General features: G+C 33.0%; 3 protein-coding genes across 3 annotated transcripts; all 3 read right to left on the bottom strand.

Annotated features, from left to right (window-relative positions):
* Window positions 1–578: 578 nt before the first annotated feature.
* LOC117906658 (monooxygenase 2-like) lies at window positions 579–4,817 on the bottom strand. Its single transcript, XM_034819780.1, has 7 exons — window positions 4,685–4,817; window positions 4,084–4,256; window positions 3,814–3,960; window positions 3,573–3,635; window positions 2,569–2,734; window positions 1,460–1,688; window positions 579–1,337 (listed from the first exon to the last, which is right to left on the bottom strand). The coding sequence occupies exons 1-7, from the start codon at window positions 4,790–4,792 to the stop codon at window positions 778–780; spliced, it is 1,446 nt and encodes a 481-aa protein (XP_034675671.1). The 5' UTR covers window positions 4,793–4,817; the 3' UTR covers window positions 579–777.
* A 106-nt stretch (window positions 4,818–4,923) lies between these two features.
* LOC117906660 lies at window positions 4,924–10,573 on the bottom strand. Its single transcript, XM_034819781.1, has 9 exons — window positions 10,476–10,573; window positions 10,064–10,186; window positions 8,801–8,881; window positions 8,619–8,707; window positions 8,377–8,451; window positions 6,786–6,847; window positions 6,640–6,709; window positions 5,857–6,044; window positions 4,924–5,295 (listed from the first exon to the last, which is right to left on the bottom strand). Exons 2-9 carry the CDS (start codon window positions 10,184–10,186, stop codon window positions 5,210–5,212), a joined length of 774 nt encoding a protein of 257 aa, XP_034675672.1. The 5' UTR covers window positions 10,476–10,573; the 3' UTR covers window positions 4,924–5,209.
* A 7,043-nt stretch (window positions 10,574–17,616) lies between these two features.
* LOC117906252 lies at window positions 17,617–19,704 on the bottom strand. Its single transcript, XM_034819231.1, has 4 exons — window positions 19,389–19,704; window positions 18,747–18,849; window positions 18,048–18,209; window positions 17,617–17,950 (listed from the first exon to the last, which is right to left on the bottom strand). Exons 1-4 carry the CDS (start codon window positions 19,664–19,666, stop codon window positions 17,789–17,791), a joined length of 705 nt encoding a protein of 234 aa, XP_034675122.1. The 5' UTR covers window positions 19,667–19,704; the 3' UTR covers window positions 17,617–17,788.
* Window positions 19,705–20,718: the final 1,014 nt, after the last annotated feature.

Here is a 20,718-nt window from a genome sequence, read left to right as displayed (position 1 = left end):
AGATATCTCTTGAGGTTTGTAAAAGGTGCTTGAAGCCAAAAGTCCAAAAAAATGGATTGGAACCATAATCCAATTGTATTGCTTGAAGGTTTGGTTTGAAAGTCTTGAATTAGTGGAACCTCAAGCTTAATATTGAAGTTAGAGGAGAGTGGATATAGGTCGGGTTGCGCCAAACCACTATAAAATCTTATGTTTGCATTCTCTCTTCCATACTCTTTTATTTTATATGCAAATTGTATTTATATTGTTTTATTATATACTTGTATATATTTGTCTCTTACATTCACTTAGTTTAAATTTGTAAAAAAAAAACCATTATCTTTTTCACCCCACCCCCTCCCCTCTAGAGTGATTACCATAGGTTGGATTAACCTAATTTTTCTAACACTCCTAAATACGTTCAAATGCAAGAATTGAAATTATTTTAAAAACTATACAAAGTGTGAAAGGTTTTTTAAAAATGGAAATAAATATTTTAACATTAAATTAAAAAAACAATAATTACTCCAACCTTAAATTCCCAAATACATCCAAATGCAAGGATTGGAATAATTAAATTCATTCTTATTCAATGAAGATTTGGAATCCTCAAAATCCATTCTTATTCCTTCCAATCCATTCTTATTTAAGGAGGAATGGGAATGGAAACAAAACATTCATTCCCATTTCCCATTTCCACGTACATATGCCTATATGGTTTCTGTAATCTTTTATTGCTGATTGGACCAACATGGATCAATATCTGACTAGTTTTTATACAGTACACCAAAGCAAACATTAAGAAATGCTGAGTTGCCCGCAATCAAAATCACCCATCCTCAAGAAGAGGTTAGCCAAGAATCCCGACAGAAACTTGTCTCTCAAGAATCTCACCACTTTCCAGTCACTCTCCTGTATGAGACCCACCACATATGCAGTAGTGATCAGCTTGAAACTTCTCCATCTCCTCTCTTTTGCATACTTCTCCAATCCCTCGCTGATCCTCTTGTAACATTCCTCATCTTTTCCTTCTCCATCTTCCCTGGTGGGTTTTCTCAGTAAGACTTCTCCAAGGCACCTCGCCAGAACAACGCCATCTTCCATCGCAGAGCATCCCCCTTGTCCGATATCAGGTGTCATCGGGTGAAGCGCGTCGCCTGCTACACAAACATTGCCCTTGTAGATATGGCCTGTTGCTATTTTCCATGGTAGCCTAAACTTTAATGGAGAGCAGGACATACAGTCCAATGCAGTTTTCTCAAACACATTTTCTATATGTTGGGGCACTTTCCCAAGCTTACTCAATACAAAATCCTTCATCTTAGCTGGGTTCTGATCCATTTCCTCAGTGTCTACGCCTGCATGCTCGTATACAACCACACACGGAGTAAAAAGAGAACGAAATCAGAATTGAATATTTATGAGTTTAGGGTGGCGGCTAAGAGTTAAAAAAAAGAGTTCCATGGATGGACTGGCTTACCGTGGACAGATGGAGCAAAAGTGAGAAACCAATACAAGGTAGTGGGGCCACACGGTATAACACCATGGCGAACGCCATTTCCAAAGTGTTGACGGAATTTGGGCTCCAATCCATGACCATCTGGGAACTCCACAAGGCCTCTAACGGCTGAACGCCCGGAATCAACCGGTTTGTCAAGACCCAGCCAATTCGCCACAAGTGAATTAACTCCATCGCAGCCGATTAACACCTTAAAATTCAAAAACAAAGTAGGATTACTAGAGCTCTGTAGTCCGTATGGATAGCTTTCAATTTTTGCTTTTAGCTTAGGCTCTACTTTAATTGTGCTTTGGGCACTATATTTTAAAAATAAGCAAGTACAACTTTTACACCCTTAAAAGTTGCCGTTTAAAAGTTAGATTTAAGTTATTTAACTTTCAACCACCACTTGAAGTCGGAAAGTTTTATTCCCTACACGATTGTTTGATAAATCATTTTTAATGACTCAAAAGTAATTTAATAACTTAACTTATTAAATAAATTAAATATATTTGATAAAATAATTTAATATCATAATTTTAAATATTAAATCAAAATAATTAATTTATTCTAAATTTTAAATATTTATTATTTTATTTATCTACATGAGAATATATTTAATATCCATAACTTATTCTTTATAATAAATATTTTAAAGTTATCTTATATATTTACAATACTTTAAATATAAATATTTAATTAAAAAATAATATTTAAAATTAATAAAAATAAATATTAATTAAAATTAATGATAATAAATATTAATTATAATTAATGAAGGCAAATACAATAATTTAATAACTTAAAATAAATTTTAAATTAATTTTACCAAACCATCTTAATACTTAAAATAAAAAATAAATAATAAATTTTAAATTAATAATTTAACTTAAAATACACTTTAGTCAATTTATTAATATTACCAAACACCCACACAATTAAAAACTGTGATTAACCAACCTTCAAGCACTGTTTTTGACATTCAACAAACACTATCAAGGTAATTTATATGATAGTAAACCACATGCTACTAAAAAGTAAAAACCCCTTTCATTAGGTCTAATTTCATGCGCAGTCCGGGATGAGTTTACCTTAGTTTTCAGGACGGAGCCATCTGCAAGGTGCACGGTTTTGTAGTATCCTGATTCCTGGATGGAAACCACCTTGGAGGAATACCTGATACTGCCACGAGGCAACTCCCTCTCTAGGGTTTCAAGTAGCACCTTCCTTCTTACACAGCGAATTTCATGGATTCCCCTGCATCATGTCCCAACTCTTAAGATAATTTCAAGGCAGGTAACGGAATACTTATTTTTGTGGCTGGTTTGGAACACAGAGATATACCATTTCCAATATAAAAGGTCAAATAAGACTGCACTAGGTTCGGACAATCAATAATTCAGTACCTCTGTCCAAAATATCAACATAAAAAAATAAATAAATAAAAGGTAAACAATGGTAGGCCGTGACTAGTGGGAGCCGACAGTGACTGCTGGCAATTGTTGACGATGATGGACTCAACAGTCTCAACCAAATCTATCTTACTAGAATTGAAAAACCAGAAGAGGAGTTGCAATTAAAGATGAAATGAAACTCCAACTTAGAATTAGGTGATTCTCGCAAATCCTATCACACCCTGCGAAACTGTTAAAATTCAACTTCTAACTACGACCAATATTTAGTATTTATGACTTTGCCGTCCTCAAACAGGGAGCCTGTGGAGAAAAAACAAACAATTAAGGGTTGTTTGATGCATGCTTTTTAAAGTAGAAAAATAATTTTTGAAATAAGTATATTTTGTAAAATAAAAGTTTGCTTAAAAATCTAAAATATTTTTAATATTTTAAATATGATTTTTATGTCTAATATTTTATTTTAAATCATTCTAAATGTTTGCATTATTATTTTTTAAAGTCCTAAAAAAAAAAAAGTGAAAATAACATAAAATAATTAAAAAAATATTATCTAAAATACCCTATTTTTTAATTGTATTTTTCGATTTTTTTTTTCTAGAAAATAGAAAACCATTTTAAAAAATAATGGTCAAACAAGCACTTAAGTATCACCAGCAATAACTTTTACTAAATTTACTCACCATTTGCCTCCGAATGAGATCTCTGAAGTAGGCTGTCCAGAAATTGTAGAAAAAACCTGGAGCCTGCAGCACCAAGTGAGCAATTACTACTAGTGCTGTATTCTAATTAACACACACCCATAAATGAAAAAAATATATATTGAAAAAACAAAACTTTGAAACATAAATTAGATAAAGGAAGAAATTAGATATATAAGTAGATTTTCTTCATGGCTGAAGAAAAGGGTGGCAAAGTCAGTACCCCTGAATTTGCATATGCTGTTGTCTGATGGAATCACCGACGCCTACAGCATCCAATGCCCTCCAAGCATTCTTCCATGTTGTGAGTGCAAATCCTGTAACTCTCAAGCTGTCTGATGATTCCAAAACCAAGCTCCGCAACCCCAACCTGCAAAATTATGAGTTTTAATTAATAATTTACAGCCAAAGAAACCACCGTCTCTAATCATGAACTGACGACCCATTTAGAAATATCATGGTAATCACCACAGAGATCAGACAGTTGTTGTACCTGTGAAGTCCTAAACATGTGGTCAGGCCCCCTATTCCAGCACCCACAATGATAATATCTTCATTCATTTCCATTGTAGTACCTGTAGAACTTTGAGGGAGAAGAAAATATCGAAAGAGAGTCGATGGAGGGCAAGTGATGGCACTAAGCAGCCTGTGTGGTTCTGCACGGCTCTACAAGAGGATATTTATACAAAAAGAAGCAGAAGGTAGTCAGTCACCAAGGGATCCAAGGAAATCAACCAATAGAATTGACAATGATGACAACAGCAGCAGCAGCAGCAGCCCTATTTATAGAATTTCTGAAGACCTGTTTGGCGGATTAATAAAAAATTGTTCTCCATTTACACAATAGAAAAAATGTTTAAACAAAAGTATTTGACAAACAAAAAAGGCCTTCTCAAAAACCAATTCCTACAAATAGAACAATTTCCCCAAAAAAAAAAAAAACTGATTTGTGGGTTCTAGAATGCGAACATTTTTACAATTTACACATATTCATTGTTTTCATTATAGAAAATAAAAGCCTTGCTGAAAGCAACTCGCAATCAAACTGGCCCTTGTATTTACTTCACCAAATTGGAAGATTTGACCTAACATACCCATGGCTTTTGCATTACAATAGACAACAGTAAAGCCTCCTGCAAGCATATTGATACATATATTATCAGATCAGTTAGAATTCCAACCCATTCAACAACAGACCACATAATTCATAACACCTCTACTGAACCGAACTGCGTCTGCCCGCGGTCAAAATAGGCCCCACATTAACATGCATGTTAACTTTTAATGCTCAACTTGGTAAAATCATTCGAAACCAAAAACTCTCTCAAAGAGATAAATAAAAGAATGTGCTGCTCAATCAACAATAGAAGTTACAATTAGTCAAGCATCTCACCTACTTCTACAACCATGTAGAAGACTTAAAAAAAAGGAACAACAAATGAAAAAAGTTGCCACAACTGGCTGCAGTCTCAAACTTCTAATATTAGCCTATAATGGTTACACATAGATATGTCCTACAATTAATATTAGTAGAGAAACATAGATGATAAACATAGAAATGGAGCAGGCATCCAACACTTCATAAAAGCGAAACTCGGGATTGCGTTCAAGGGAGACTGTTAAGCGCCTCCGGCAGTTGCATGGATCGGCCCATTAGATCTAGCACCACGACCCCTTCCACGATTTCCCCTCCCACGACCACGACCTACAATGCCACAGACAGATTAGTGCCAGGATGAAGGCAAACCTCTTATTCTAAGAGACCTGACCGTAAAACATACCAATCTCTTAGTCTTGTACGGGGAGGAAGTCTCAAAGGCCATTACTTCTTTGCTAAAACTCGGTATTATCCTCTTAACAGCACCATTTTTTATAACATACAATAGCATCTATATATATAAGTTCTCTATTGCACCTATTTCCTTCAAAAGATTTGGTCGTATATGCTGTCACGTCAGATATGATTTTCGTGTTCCTTTTTAATTTTATTTTATTTTTATAATTTTTTCATTTCTACTGATATTAGGCACTCCATCAGGTTGGGCCCAAGGAGTCAGCAAATGGCAAAAGAAAGGAACCCCATCAAACACCCATTCCCAGCATATAACCAAGAATACATGGTCCACTCTGCCCAAACCAATGAAACTGTATTGTAGTTGTTTCTGATGAAAATATATATAAAGAAACTAAATGGAACAACAAAGTAATGCAACTCTATTAAAAAAAAAGTCTGATGAATATATGAAGCAATTAAATGAAACATTACCGCGGCCTTGAAATGGAGGGTCCTGATTGTAGCCTCCCATATCCTGCTGAGCATCAACCTGAGGGCCGTTATACCCACCTCTTCCACGGCCACGGAAACCACGACCTCTGCCTCGACCCCTCCCCCTAGCATATCCACGATTCCGATCCCAACCACCATCCTCATACTCGGCAGACACAAAACCATTCCCTGAAATAAAATGTGACTGCCTTTTCATAAAATATTATCGTATGCTACCATGTTCAGAACCAATAGCTCATTAATTTAACAATCTCTTGTTATCATTTAAAGTCCCAGTCAACTCAGTTTCTGCCATTACTAAAAGCTCTGTTACTTAAAGTACCCATGATATTTGCAAGCTTTCTAAAATGCTATTTAAACCACATTTTTATGTACACACAAAGTTGTCTTATGGAAGCAATAGGTACTAACTCCAACCCTCAAATTTTCTGTTCAAAATTCATTGACAAAATCATAATGTCTCCTCAACTATTTTGTTGATCAGTGTCACCTATTACACCCAATTGGTATGCAAGATCAATGGCAATATCTTTGAAGTTCAACTAGAAATGTGTGATGGGCCTGTGGTCCCAGCATGAGAAAAGAAGAGAATGATAACAAACTGTGGTAACAATAGTGCTCAATAGAAGGGCCAACTCATAGCAACAGAAAGAAGGAGCCTCTGTGATGTGTTGAAATAAAAGCATGCAGTGGACTAGGTTCTCATGCATAGTGAGTCACCAATCAATTTTGAAAGTGAAGGCATGCAATTAGATATCATACCCAGATACACCTCTAGTCCTTCCCCTCCCTCTACCACCACGGCCTCTACCTCGACCACTAGGTGAACCCTCTGCAACAAGAGAAAATGTTAAAACTGGGATAAATTGAGAAAAACAAGATCACAGAGCATGAAACCATTGCACAACCTCCTTCATAGTCAAATTCTGTCCACGCCTTCACCTGCTCAGCTGGTAATGGGGGCTGGTACCTGCAGGAAGTAGCAATGCATGAGCAATCATAAAATCTCTAGCAATTCAGAAACAGGCGGGGTAATGTCATTAAAGGGGAAATAACACCAGCTGAAGTCATGGAGTTACTATAAATAAAAAAGAATTCACAACTACTATAATAATTAACACAAACAAATTATCTTAGAGAATGCATAAACCCATCAAATTCCTTTAAAAAATTTATAATCCATCCCAACTTATTTCAGGACCATTTCCAGCCCAATTTAAGGCTTCTAGATTCTCATTCCATTGGGTTTAAAAAAAAACATTCTAACAAATAAAAAGCCAAAAAAAGGAGGAAAGTCTTAACTTTCCAAAGAAAGAAATGGACAGTCTTTCTTTTTTAAACCAACATTCCAGCTACAAAAGAAAATATCCTTTTTTTATAGGTAAATTTTTCTCCCCATTGGGGCTTGAACCTCGAACCTCACAAACTCTCCCCATCCCTGTACCACTTGAGCCAGGCCTCAAAGACTACAAAAGAAAATATCTTTATCTTTTCTCCATGTCTGTTTTGTAAATGAAATCCATTTTTAAAAGTGCATTTGTTAATCCAAAAGCAGAGAGGGCCTTGGTATCTTTCTCCATATCCACCATATCTTTCTTTTTCATCGATGAGACCAGAAAAAAGGTACTTATAGCCCCACTGACAGTCTGACATATATAAAATGAAGTAGTAACTCCTTACCCATGAACACAATGAGACAGTATGGTGGCCATAAGACGGCAACAATGACCAGGATAGTGGTACAAGTTAACAGTATTAGGAGGGCGAAGAAGAATGGAGGGAAATGATTCTAAGGAAAAAAAATGGTGGGCAGACAGTACAAATAGTGCTACCATACTCAAAGAAAGGGGCATACGACCCATTAGAGGTAGTGTGGTGGTGAGGGTGTTGTTAGGCTGGCAGCACTAGAAATATTTGAGGGTAGAGAGTTAGCACCAGTGCAACGTTCTAATATTGTGCCTATCAGTTGTTAATAGACCAACAAAGCTAACCTTTTTTACAGGATAGCTACTATTAATTACTAAACAAATAAGATTTTGTGCCAGCATCAACAGTTCAATTTACATAAAACAAATTAAACACACTTGAATGAGACAAAATGTCAAAAGATAAGTAGTAAATGCAAAGCTTTAAGCACTGAAAAGTCATGGATGTTTTCCCATATCATTCAATCCTCTAGCAAGAAAGAAATACTTCTGAAAACTGCAAAGTACCAAATTTATCATTCAAGGCAAAAGATGCAAGAAAACACATCAAGCACAACATCAAATGAGAGATATATACTTCATGAGCTATGATCACGAAAAACTAAAATTCACTTGAGCTGACACCAGTGCTTAAGCAGCAATACCACAACAAACACTTAGAAGAAATTTCATAAGACAGTTCTAATTTCCAACTTGCCAGTATGTCATTACAAAGCCCTATAGAAAATAAAGCACCATAAAAGGTGTAAAAATATTGTTATAACAGCAAGAGAAACATCTAGTACCAACTCACCCAATGGAGGAAGTATTCAGCTCCTTCTTTGAAAGGGTTATTGTGATCATTGACACATGTCTTGTGGTTTCCAGCCTTCATTAAAAAAATAAAAAATAAAAGCAGATTATCATAAGAATCATAGAAAATTTTCAAAATTTTCACAAGAAGCTATGTGTGCATAAGGCAAAAGACCAGCACCCATATAAAATATTGCAAATGCACCATATTATTTTTCAAAAGATATATTGAAGTGCTCTTACGGAAGAAGGCCTTCCTCTAAGGGTTCCCATGTATCAGTTATATCAGTGGATCCAATCGAGGTATTCTGATGGAGACCAACGATCCTTCTCTGTATTACAAGAACATCAGGCATGTCTTCAGCATAACCAAACCACTGATATGTCCAATATATAATGTAATGAAATGTATAGAAGAGGGAAACCTTGATTAACTCCACAATTGTTACTGTCTTGTTGATTGCTCTACCCATCGCCTTGAACACAATTTCATTTGACCCTTTTTCCTATAAGAATTATATCAAAAAAGTAAGGGAAACAGATGATCCACCCTACCAAAATAAAATAAAAAACACCACTTCTAAGAGTTACAAAAAGCATTCCAAGTGATCTACATTCCAAGCCAAAATTTTGAAACTAAAAATAAATAACAAATAGATAAATTTGAGATATGAGGCAAATCTGAAACCAGTACTTAGAGGATGAGCACCTGTCTTTCCAGTTTCCACATATAGGAAAGCTTTAAGTAGGTGCTCACCTTGCTTTCTAGACACTTGCTAAGTCGCCTCTAACAGTTAAAAGTAGTTGCATTGTAGGTTGACCAAACTCCCACATTTAAATTTAAAATGTATCCAAACATAGAAGTTAGTAATTATCCATAGATTGAACAACCCAAAAAATAAAAGATAAAAACACATACATTTCTAAATAATTAACACAGATCCACTGCATGGACATTGTTCTACACATCCATACTCAATGGCTAATTGACTAGCCCCAAAATGAGCTTCTATTGAACAGTACACACAAAGAAATCAGGTATCATGATGTTTATTTCTAGGTAAACAGACTCCCACAAACTAAAAAATATGAAGGTTTTAACCCCAAATTTCCATATATCAGATCACCAACCAACAGGGTCCAAGGCTTAGCTCGGGATAATTTTTACTTCTTTTAAAAAAAGGAGAACCAGAGAAATGATGAGCTTTCAAATTTTCTCTTCTATTCCTCAGTTTTTCTGTTAAAAAATGATTCCTTCACATCATTTTCACATTCAATTCCAACATGAAATACTAAATCTTAGAAGTCAGAAGCACCAAACAGGATCATATTAATAGATAACCAAAAATGGAAAAAAAAAATAGAGATACAATGGCATTCATCAGATACTAGCTAACCTAAATAAATGCCCTGCTTAATTGCTGAGCACATAGAAAAGGAAAACAAGGCAAAGAGACATACTTTCACTCAATAAATCGTACCTCAACTTTCTTTCTTTCTTTCTTTCTTTCTTTCTTTCTTTTGTATATATATATATATATATATACACTTTGATAGACAACGAGAAATCTATTAAAAAGCTCTTTAACAGAACTATTGTTGTTCAAATTCTTAGAAAGCACAACAAATTCAATAGTTCATTTTCTTTCCTTTTCCTCAATTTTCTCGGGGAACGAATAGAGAAATACCTGAAGTAGACTCATAGCATATGTGATATAGCTGCGCATCCTTCCCTGGCTTGTAATCCGTATCTCATTCTCGTCTATTGGCGTCTCCTCTCTCGGCTTCTCCACCCTCTGGTACCGATCCATCTGCTTCCCCCGCAAAACATTTTTAAAATCAACCAAAACACCCAAATCAACCGAATGAAGTATCAAAAAAAAGAAAAAAAAATTACTCAACCAAAAACTAGGGTTTTACTATCAGAACCGAACGCTATAGAACTACACTTCACAAAAATTTAAAAATAAAAAAATAATAATAATAACAACAACAAACTAGGGTTCATTTTAAACTTTTTAAAAAAAAAATAAAAAGAAAACGAAAAAACCAAGGGTTCCATTAAAAAAACTAGGGTATGGATTTCCCGTACCGATCCATCTTCTCCGATTGGATATTTTTCTGTAAGGATAAGATTGATGCTCCACGAAGGAAGAGCCCTCTTCTCTGGCTTCGTTTCTTCGTTTAAGCCCTAAACCGGTTATGTGGGTGCGGCAGTCATTATATAGTCCTTCGAAACTACCCTAACAGTAACAGACTGCTCTTATCCGGTCGGTTCGAACCGGCCAATTTTCTTGAACCGCGGCTCTCTTTGATTCGCTGGAGGTTGCGCGGCTACTTTGGGCACAAGTCACAGGTCCTTTTCAAATTTAATTTATTAAATCATTTTAATTATTCATATATTTTTCCGTTGAGTTGAATTCAAATGGAATATAATTAGCATAATTAAAGTTAATCATTTAAATTAATTAATATTTTTGAAAAAAAAAATGGGTTCATCAATGGGAACCTCAATCATTTTATACTTTAGACTAAGCTTAATTTTAGGAAATTACTTTTAAAAGGAAAAAGTTATTAAGGAAAATATTTATTATAAAAAAATATGACAAAAAGTCGAAAATAAATATAATTGATTAAAATTTATACATTTTCAAATTATGTTAATAAAAATAATTTATTAAATTTAATTTAATTTTTTATTTTTTCTTTTATTTTTCTTTCTTATATTTTTTTATAATTTCCAATATCTAAACTAGATTTATTGCCCACAAAATCAAATTAAATTAGCACCATCCATCTTGATAGTGATTTTTAAAACACTTGTGGCTGAAGATTTTTATTAAAAGAGTTCATTTTCAAATATTAAAAATAATTTCTATAATCATTATCAAACAAAATTTTAATTATTTATTTCAACTAATCATTACATTGATGAAAATTCCCTTGTCAATATTATAAAATTTTAATATTAAAATTGAAATTCAAGTTTGATAAAATATAAGAGTTTGTTTGGTTCGCATGGTGTAAAAACATTTTTCCATTTTTAAAAATAAAAAAATATTTTAAAATTTTTTTAATACTATTTAATTGTTGTTCTTGGTAATAATTTTTAAAAATAAAGCTAAAAATAGAGAATCATTTTTAAAAACAAGTAGGAGGTTTTTTATCAACTTTTAAAAATAAAATGAAAATATAAACTGTCATTTAACTTAAAAACAATTTTAAAAACAAATTTTATAAAATATAATCAAACAGTCCCTAAATCATTAACTTTAAAGTTATTGGTCATAATCGCTCCTTTTTGTCCATTCAAATCTAAAATCATTTTAACCGAATTTGTTTGAAAAAAAAAAACAAACAAAAGAGGGAAAGAACAATCTAATTATTGTTAGAACACAAAAAAAAAATGTTCAAAAAAAGTAGTTGTTGGATAATTTTAACTCAAGTAATTTTTTGAAAAAAAAAATATTCTATGAACATGTTATTTTTAAAAAAATAAATTTAAAGTATGTTTGCACTATGCCATTATAAGGAGAATAAATTCTAAAAATATTTTTATTCTTGAACTAATAATCCGTTTTACAATGAATTTAAAAAGCAATTTTAGCCTTAAGAAATGTTTTTTTTTTTTTTTAAATAGGCATTTGATAAATTTTATTAAAATTTTAAAAATAAATCATAGTGTTGGAAATTATAAAAAAATCCACTTGATATATGATTGTCTTAAAAATACTTAAAAAATGAAACAAAAAAAATCCAGTAGAAAACACCATCAAACACACACATTGCAAGGGTATTTGTTTTTTTTTTATTATTATTATTGAAAATAATTTGTTTTTAAATTTTACATTATTTGTTTTTTCATGACTTATGGTAGATTTTTTGGTTGAAAAAAAAAATCAAAATATTTTACTTTTTTCTAAATAAAAACACTAACATGTTGATTTTTCTTTCCTTATTAATACTTAATATAAATAAAATATTAAAAAAATAAAAATAAATAACTTAATACTTAACATTATTAAGTACTATTTAGTTTTAAGTCTTATTTATAATTAAGTAAAAAAAGAAACATGACCCACCTCTTATTTGTATTTATAATTCTTTTATCCAAACTACAACTTAGTAATCCATCTTATTAGAGCCATTGATTAGAAGTTGATGCTAAATGCAGACATAATTTTTAAATGAAAATGTGGATCTTAAAAAGTTGATTTAAAAATAAAATAAATTTTTTTGTAGTTTGTTGATAAAGATGTTGAAAACAATGATTTGTATAATTTAATTGTTATTAAACCTGCATAATATATTTATAAATTATATGACTTACTTCATTTAATTTGAGAAATTAAAAGGGCATTTATTGAGATTGTTATCAAAAGTAAATTACTAATTGTTTCTTGGTGTAGTGATTCTATGTGGTATCTCACATCGAATAAAGGACAAAGTTTTTTTTATGTTATTTAAGTATAAACTCATTTTAATCATGTAAACGTATTTTAAAACTGTTACTTTATTTGGATTTAGAGCAGATAATATTTACATAGTTGGGTGCAAATCCCTGTAGATGGTATTTATTTGTGCCCCACATATGGGGAGAAAGTTTTTGAATATGTGTGGATTTTTAAGTTTAAAAACCCAATAGAAGAAATGATCAATTATTTTATTTTGTTGCATATGTTTTTCGTATCGTCTTCTCGAAGCTTTTATAGTTTAAGGAGGAAGAAATTTGAAATAATTTATTTTGGCATTATTATACAGAAAAAATACATATATTTTTAAATAAAAGTGTTTTCAAAAACAATCGTTTGAAAAATTATTCTACAAAACATATTATTTTTAGAATGATTTTAAGGTATTTTTAGAGTATTTTTAAAAATTAAAATTATGAAAATTTTCATTTTTTTTTTACCATGCGTGTCTTCACTGTATCGGAGAATAAATTATAAATATTTTTATTAAGATTAGAATAAACAAATAATAAGTTTTCAATACGAAGAGTGAAGAGTGTGTCTGAAGATTGGTTTCAAACTTACAATATAACAAACTATTTCATATTCTAACAATTTATTATTCATTTTTCATATGACAAGGTTTTAGTTACGCTGTTTCATTGAATCACCATATAAGAAGGGTTGAGTAGACTTTTGAGTTAATGTGGGCCAGGTGGAGCCAATGGCCAGCCATTTGCAATCCAGTGCCGAAGCCATTTGTAGGCCGAGTTCAAACTTGTTTAGGCCGACCTCGAGCCACATTAAGCTAAGCTGCATATTGGTGGGGTTGGACTGGTCCAAGTTCCAACCCGTGCCCAACCCAAAGTGCGGGATGTCACTTGGGTTAGAAAATATATGACCTTAACAATATTAGGATTGACAAAGGTTGAAAAAGCGGCTAACAGCATGGAATGACAACGTCGCTGGTTCAGGATGAGTCGGCCTCATCCTAACCCTACTCGATTTATTCAAAATAATTACCATTCTTACCTTGTTTAACTTTTTTCTTGAAAAGTTTTTATTTTTTATTTTTTAAATTAGATTAAAATAAATATATTTTTATAAATAATTAAAATATTATATTTTTTATAACTTAATTTATTAAAATTATTTTTTATTATTATTAAAAATAAAAAATAAATTAAGTTAATTTTATATATAATTAGGATAGGGTGGGGTGAGACAAGATAATATATGAACCCGCCTCAAACCCATCTTAGGGTTAAAAAAAAAAATTAAAACTTATTCTTAACTCGTTTATTTAAATTTTAAATACATTTCATTAAGGGTGAAGCAAGGCTAGGTGAATATTAGAAAAAATACACCTTATTATCATCCTTAGACCAACCTACCAAAACCCAACCCACATTATTTTATGTTAAAATAAGAATAAGATGAAATAAAAAATAAAAAATAAATAAAAGAATTGTAATATTTTTATTTTTAAAATTATGTTAGACTATGAGTATTCGTTTTGATACATTTTGTGTTTTTTGCTTTTAAATAAAAAAAAAATACTAACAACTTTTATATAAACATAAATATTTGTAGACATTTATATTAAAAAAATAATCAAAAACTTTTTATTACCTCAAATTTTAAAATTTTTGAAAATAGTTTCTAAAGACATGATTTAAATTTATGCCTCATGTCCAACATATATATTTTTTTTTTCTTTTTTAATTTAGTAATACTTTTTTATCTTAAAAAGAAAAAAACGAATTATATCTAAACAAGCACTAAATTTATTATTTTTTATTTAATTATTAAAACATTTTTTAAACATTCAAACTCTAGTTTAAATTAACAAATAAAAATATATTTTAACTTTGAAAGATATTTAGGGTATGTCTCAAAAATTGTTTTAAAAAACAATTGTGAAAAATTTATCTAAACAATTTTTTAAAACTATTATCTGAAATATTTTTAACTTATTTTTAATATTTTAATTACAATTTTTATATATAATTGTGGACCCCGTATTTCGGCTCAATGAGTTTCCCACTCGATGGCGAGCTCAATTTTAATTTGAAAAATTGATTTATATTGATTAAAAAAAATGACTTGGAGTCGCCACTTATTTTTGTTTTATTTTTAAAAAGGGTAAACAAAATAAGAAAGAAAAACCCTAAGCGTGACTCCTTGTTTTGGAAAAGACGGTCTGTGAAAAACCAGATCGGGTTCGGGGGTCAGGTTACTTATCAGGAAGGTACGGTAGAGACCGTAGCACCCCTCTAAGCCCCTAAAAATGGGTCTCTACTAATAAAATGAAGCAATTATGGCAATTGATGAGGAAAACAATGAATACCCGAAACTATCATGCGCATATGAGAATCAAAACATGCATATAGAAATACCGGAATGGGAATAGATACGTACCCGGGCGACGAGCCACAATGCGCTATCAAGAAGTGAGGTTAGTGCACAATTAAGGAATAATAGCATGCATGTTAGAGAGCAAAATAAATCAATCATGTGTGATAATCAAGTCAATCAAATCTCATATGTCAGGCCCCCACCAAAGCCCGTTTTATCTTGCCTGAATCAATTTCGATAACTCCATTGTTCGGAATTACGGAATTTGATTCCTTGCTTACTTCAAAAAATTTTAAAAACAGAGGAAATATGAAAATTGCTTGCCAGAAATGAAAGTGGCAGCAAAGTTTTATTAAAAATGTGATTTTGGAACCTAAAGAAACTCTAAGGATGAAGTATGAGACAATTGGGACTATTTGAATACCAGGGTTTAAAATAATTTACAAAATAGGATTCCGGATGTGAGATATCCAGAGAAGGTGGAACGTCGGCCGGATAGAATTCCGGATGTGAGATGTCCGAGTGGAATGTCGGCCGGATAGAATTCCGGATGTGAGATATCCGAGTGGAATGACGACGGAGGAGAATTCCGGATGTGCCGGGTGGAATGTCGGCGGAGGGAGGAATTCCGGATATGAAATGTCCGAGTGGAATGGGCGATGAAGAATTCCGGATGTGAAATGTCTTGGTGGAATGGCGGCGGATGGAGGAATTCCGGATGTGAAATGTCCGAGTAGAATGGGCGATGAAGAATTCCGGATGTGAGATGTCCGGGTGGAATGGAGGCAGATGGAGGAATTCTGGATGTGAAATGTCCGGGTAGAATGGGCGATGAAGAATTCCGGATGTGAAATGTCTGGGTGGAATGGGTGATGAAGAATTCCGGATGTGAGATGTCCGGGTGGAATGGCGACGGAGGGAGGAATTCCGAATGTGATATGTCCGGGTGGAATGGGCGATGAAGAATTCCGGATGTGAAATGTCCGGATGGAATGTGGTTATGAGTAGCATGAAGGATAGGTATGAGTTGAATGGATATGGGGGCTTGGGTGAGTGGTTTTAATGGGTATGTGAAGGAGTGAAGGATGGCATGCACCCGTGAGACTCCATGTAAGCGAGGGAGTGAGATGGAGAATGAATGAGAGGAGGATGGGTGTAGTGGAGGATGCTTGATCCTTGCAAGCTTGAGTGAGGAAATGGGTATGACGACCTAGAGAGAGAGGTGGATAGACGAACGACGGGTATGGGGATGCTGGTGAAGTGAGCTTTGCTGCCATGACAACTACTCCAGATTTTCTAGGATCTCCTTCAAGCAAGAATGAGAAAATGGATGCGTACCATGGACGGATATCAAGAAACAGGGGAAGCAAAGAAACAGGGCGTGAAAGAAGACGAATAAATAAAGAAAAATCTCAGAAAATCCATTTCATGAATCATCCATGAATCTTTTGAGCAGGTGGGTAAACCATATCAAATGCAACCACCCTCATGATTCTCAAGCGTTTCATAATCACAGTAGGATCAGAGCAAGTTAAAATGGACGATGGCAAACTCAAATGCAGGGTCATACTTCAACAAGCAGACTGGTGGCCTCCATTATCCACCCCAAACAGATCAATGGGTATTCAAATATCCACAAGAGATGTAAAAGAGTGATAGCCATACCTGAAAGCTTCTTCTCCAACTACAGCAACTACCGGGCTACTCTGTTCTTAGCTTCCTACTGCAGTTCAACCAATACTCTTTCCCTCAAAACTCTCAGAAAACTTTTTCTCTCTTTCTTCTTAGCTTCTTCCCCTTAGAAAACCCCATGTACTTAGCAAGCACAATAATGTTTTATTTTTAATCGTTTTATATATTTATATAATTATTTTTTAAAATATTAATAAGAAAACAACTAAAAATAATTAAAAAATATTTTAGGAAAACATCTTGTCTATCATCAAATGTATTTCTTCAGCGATAGAGAACAACAAACTATTCTTCAAAACAATTACGAAATAGAGCTTCAACTTTTCACCTCGTAGTTCATGATTTATAAATTATTTAATGGATATCATTTTTTGGCGTTTTGTTCTTAGATGACCCACGAAAACAGTAGGAATCCTAACCTCTAGTTTATAATTTATGAGTTTGAAATAATAATTTTATCTATTAGAAGATTCCCTTTTTTGGCCTTTTGTTTGGAAACTCGAGCTCCCCCGCATGTTTGTTTTGTGTGGGTCAAGAATTCTCGACCCACCTTGATTAATTTTGAAGTGAGGTAAATGTCTTGATAAACAAATTCGACACGAATTAAAATAGCTAATGGGCTGTATCTTCAGAATTCTAACTTCTCTATCAAGAAGTTAATCATTAACCTTTTGACGAGAAATTTTTTGTTACTTTCACATGTAGCTTTAATTTGATTAAAATTTAGAAAATTTTCAAACTTACAACTAGACATCGTGGATTTTTACCATTCATTCCTTTGCATCATATATCAAACCACATTGTAATTCAAGCTTTGCTTATGCAGAAATCCCCAGCACATTATCAAACTACATAGTTATCCAAAGTAGCCTTACGGTTTATTGGAAATCGATCAGGAATGCCTTAAATCTTTCATAGAAAGAAATGCAGAGTTTCCCTCTTGACGCTATCACTGACCAATGGATCAAGAATGCTTCTCCATTTGCTGTAGTTGATAGCAGAGCCAGGATCTGGCAATGGAAATCCATTAACAAAGAAGTAAGGTGTGCCCAGGACCCCTCTCGAACAGCCATACTGTGAGAAAAAAAAAAAACCGAAAATTAAACTAAAGAATAGACTAATTCCATGTCGTGTGGTGTCTGCCATTGCCTTGAGCAATGTCCATTCTTACCTTGAAGGAAACCCTTGTTGTGAGATCAGTTTGCCGGTCACTGAACCCAGATTTGATTGCAGAAAAAAGGGACTCCCCAACAGCTTTTGACACAAACTTCACAATGCAATCCACAATTGCGGCCCTAGACATGTTTACGGTTTTTTGGTTGTAAAATATTTCCTGTCAATGACATCCATTTCAGTTATAATTTACATTCACCTCAAATAACAATTGAAACATATGGTCAGCTCAAACTGTTCTTGAAAACAGTTTTCTAATGTCAAAAATACTTTGGTAAATTTTGTACTGAAAATGATTTTTCGAGACTATTTGAAAAACACGTTTTTAGAGCAAAAAATCAGCTGTTCTCAGGTGCTTTGTAAAGTATGCTGAAAAAACTATTTTTGATTTTTGGATCCCAAACAAAATATTGTTTTCAAAAACAACTGAAAACTATTTTTAAGAATAGTTCTTGGAAACTGTTTTACAAAACTTTATCAAACAGACTCATAGTTTGATGGCAAGTATATTTTTATGAAAGGGTCTTCTCACCTAAATAGAAGATTTTCGCAAGTAAAAGAACTACCATGATGGAAAGCCAAAAATGGAGTCCACAAGGTAATATTAATGTAAATTATTTTATTTTATTTTTACAAAATGCAATTAAACTCCTCTCCGACTTGTGAAGGATGTAACGTTAGTACTGAATTTTCTAACCTGATGCTTGAAGAGCATCTCCAACAAATGGTATGTAGCAGAACTGTTCAGCTTATTGACGATGTGCAGAGCTCGAGAAGTGGCAAAAGCATTGTCATGGTAGCTGCAATTTTCAGAACGAAGACCAATAAATCATTTTTAAAATTCAAAAAAAAAAAAAAGAAATCATCACACACCCAGAGTCTTTCACTACTCAGCTCAGTCAAATGATTTTAAATTCATACCCTAGTTGCAGAAGAAAATGGGTGAATTCGGATTAGGACAGCCCCCAGTTTTGGGTGCAATCAACCATAAATTATTAAATTTAGGTATTTGATTGTAATAAGATGGAATTGATATAAACACTTGGGAGGAGGAGGTTGTTAGATGTTTTTTCCAATCAAATTAGACTGAAATTCAAAGAAATAATTAAAAAAAATTTGAATTTCCAAAAAATGAGATATCGGTTCTCAGATTCTCCGTAAAAATGAGGAAAGAGTGAGAATTATGTTACGGTAAAGCAACCTCAATACAACAAACCCAGCACAAACATCACCAAAGCCACAAGAAGCAAGCAAAAAGGGAAACCCATGTTTGGTTGCCGAGAAAACAGAGAAAACTCGTTTTTCTCAGGACACCAAATCCAGAGAGAGAATCACTCACGGCAAAGCAAAAGGGTGAACGATGAGCGAAACGCGAGGAGCATAGTAAGCGATAGCGCGCTTCAGAGGCGGCCAGGCGTCCCTGCTGTCGGGGCAAACCGGGTCGAAGAATGCCTCAATAATAATCGAATCTATGCCGGTTCCGGTGTAGTTGTACACGAATCCATCGAACTTCGCCGGAATCGATACTGCATGGACGATCGATTCAGGTACGAACACAGAGAATAATACTAATGATAACAATATTGAAAGCAGAGCAGAGTGGCCTCGTCTCCCCATCTCTCTGCTCGATTGTTTTTGCAGGTCCACGGTCGCTGGAATAGGGAGTATGAATAAAGGGTGGAGTTGTAGGGGTCCACACGAGGCAAGGGCATAGATTCCATCGACCACTAGCGACTTTCCACGTTACTTCTCGGATCCACACTATGGTGCGCCACTTGTGCAATGGTCTGATATGATTGCCTTCTGACTCTGGCTTCTCATTGGAACCGGGCGTGTAACAAAAGCCTCGATCAGTTGGCTGTTTCCTTTAACCATTATGAAAAAAACAAGGGTATTCTGGTATACTCTGTTACTTTTGTTAGTGGAAAATTGAATTTGTTCTAGTAAGATGGTGGTGTTTATTTTTTGGCTAAATAGAAAAAACTTTAATTAAAAATATATTTTTCGATATTAACCAATATAATAAAGTAAACTTGTTACCAATAAATTTAATTTAATTATGTTGGTTGATGTCACTGAGTTACTTTCAATTGAATAGAAAAAGTTCAATATTTTGGTTTTTTTTATTCAGTCAAAAAATAAACACCACCTAAGACTTTTAATTTATAATTATTATTTAAAAAATATAATAAAAATAGGTTGAGAGGTTCCTTTTTTTCTAATACAAAGGTGGGAAGAATAATTATAATTATTATTTCATTTGATTTAGATATTATCTGTTTTAGCCAAGCCTTTGATATTTAAAAACATGTTTTCGTAATTTTGAAAACCCTATTACATATGTATCAATAGGATCTTTTTCCCTTTCCTAATTGATATCCTATAGGATTATTAGTGTCACTCAAAATACTTGTTCAGAATTACATAAGATCAAAATCGACTCTAATAATATTTATAATTTCTCAATTTCTTAAATATAAAATAATATTATTTAATCTAAATTTTATGATTTTTCACAACTTTAAAATATATTTATTGTAATATTTTTTAGAATTTGGAATATTACAATATAAAAGATAAATTATAATTAATTTGGGTCGTAGGTGCAAAGCTCAATGTAAGAAATAAACTTTAAATTAATATAATTTAAATCGAAATATCTTTTATTA

Source organism: Vitis riparia, chromosome 18 (genome assembly GCF_004353265.1).
Source record: "Vitis riparia cultivar Riparia Gloire de Montpellier isolate 1030 chromosome 18, EGFV_Vit.rip_1.0, whole genome shotgun sequence".
In the NCBI taxonomy this organism is placed as follows: domain Eukaryota; kingdom Viridiplantae; phylum Streptophyta; class Magnoliopsida; order Vitales; family Vitaceae; genus Vitis; species Vitis riparia.
Note: the sequence above shows the minus strand (reverse complement) of the source record. Positions and strands in the feature narration are given on the sequence as shown.

What these genes read in the sequence shown, in the direction of transcription:
- LOC117906658 (XM_034819780.1), bottom strand. Translation starts at nt 4,792, where the DNA reads ATGTGGTCTGTTGTTGAATGGGTTGGAATTCTAACTGATCTGATAATA. An exon ending in TTGTAATGCAAAAGCCATGG is followed by an intron (nt 4,257 to 4,684) that starts GTATGTTAGGTC and finishes ATCCTCTTGTAG; the next exon opens with AGCCGTGCAGAACCACACAG. An exon ending in ACATGTTTAGGACTTCACAG is followed by an intron (nt 3,961 to 4,083) that starts GTACAACAACTG and finishes ATAATTTTGCAG; the next exon opens with GTTGGGGTTGCGGAGCTTGG.
- LOC117906660 (XM_034819781.1), bottom strand. Translation starts at nt 10,186, where the DNA reads ATGGATCGGTACCAGAGGGTGGAGAAGCCGAGAGAGGAGACGCCAATA. An exon ending in ATGCTATGAGTCTACTTCAG is followed by an intron (nt 8,882 to 10,063) that starts GTATTTCTCTAT and finishes TAATTCTTATAG; the next exon opens with GAAAAAGGGTCAAATGAAAT. An exon ending in CAATTGTGGAGTTAATCAAG is followed by an intron (nt 8,708 to 8,800) that starts GTTTCCCTCTTC and finishes CTTGTAATACAG; the next exon opens with AGAAGGATCGTTGGTCTCCA.
- LOC117906252 (XM_034819231.1), bottom strand. Translation starts at nt 19,666, where the DNA reads ATGGGGAGACGAGGCCACTCTGCTCTGCTTTCAATATTGTTATCATTA. An exon ending in AGATGCTCTTCAAGCATCAG is followed by an intron (nt 18,210 to 18,746) that starts GTTAGAAAATTC and finishes TGTCATTGACAG; the next exon opens with GAAATATTTTACAACCAAAA. An exon ending in CAACAAGGGTTTCCTTCAAG is followed by an intron (nt 17,951 to 18,047) that starts GTAAGAATGGAC and finishes TTTTTCTCACAG; the next exon opens with TATGGCTGTTCGAGAGGGGT.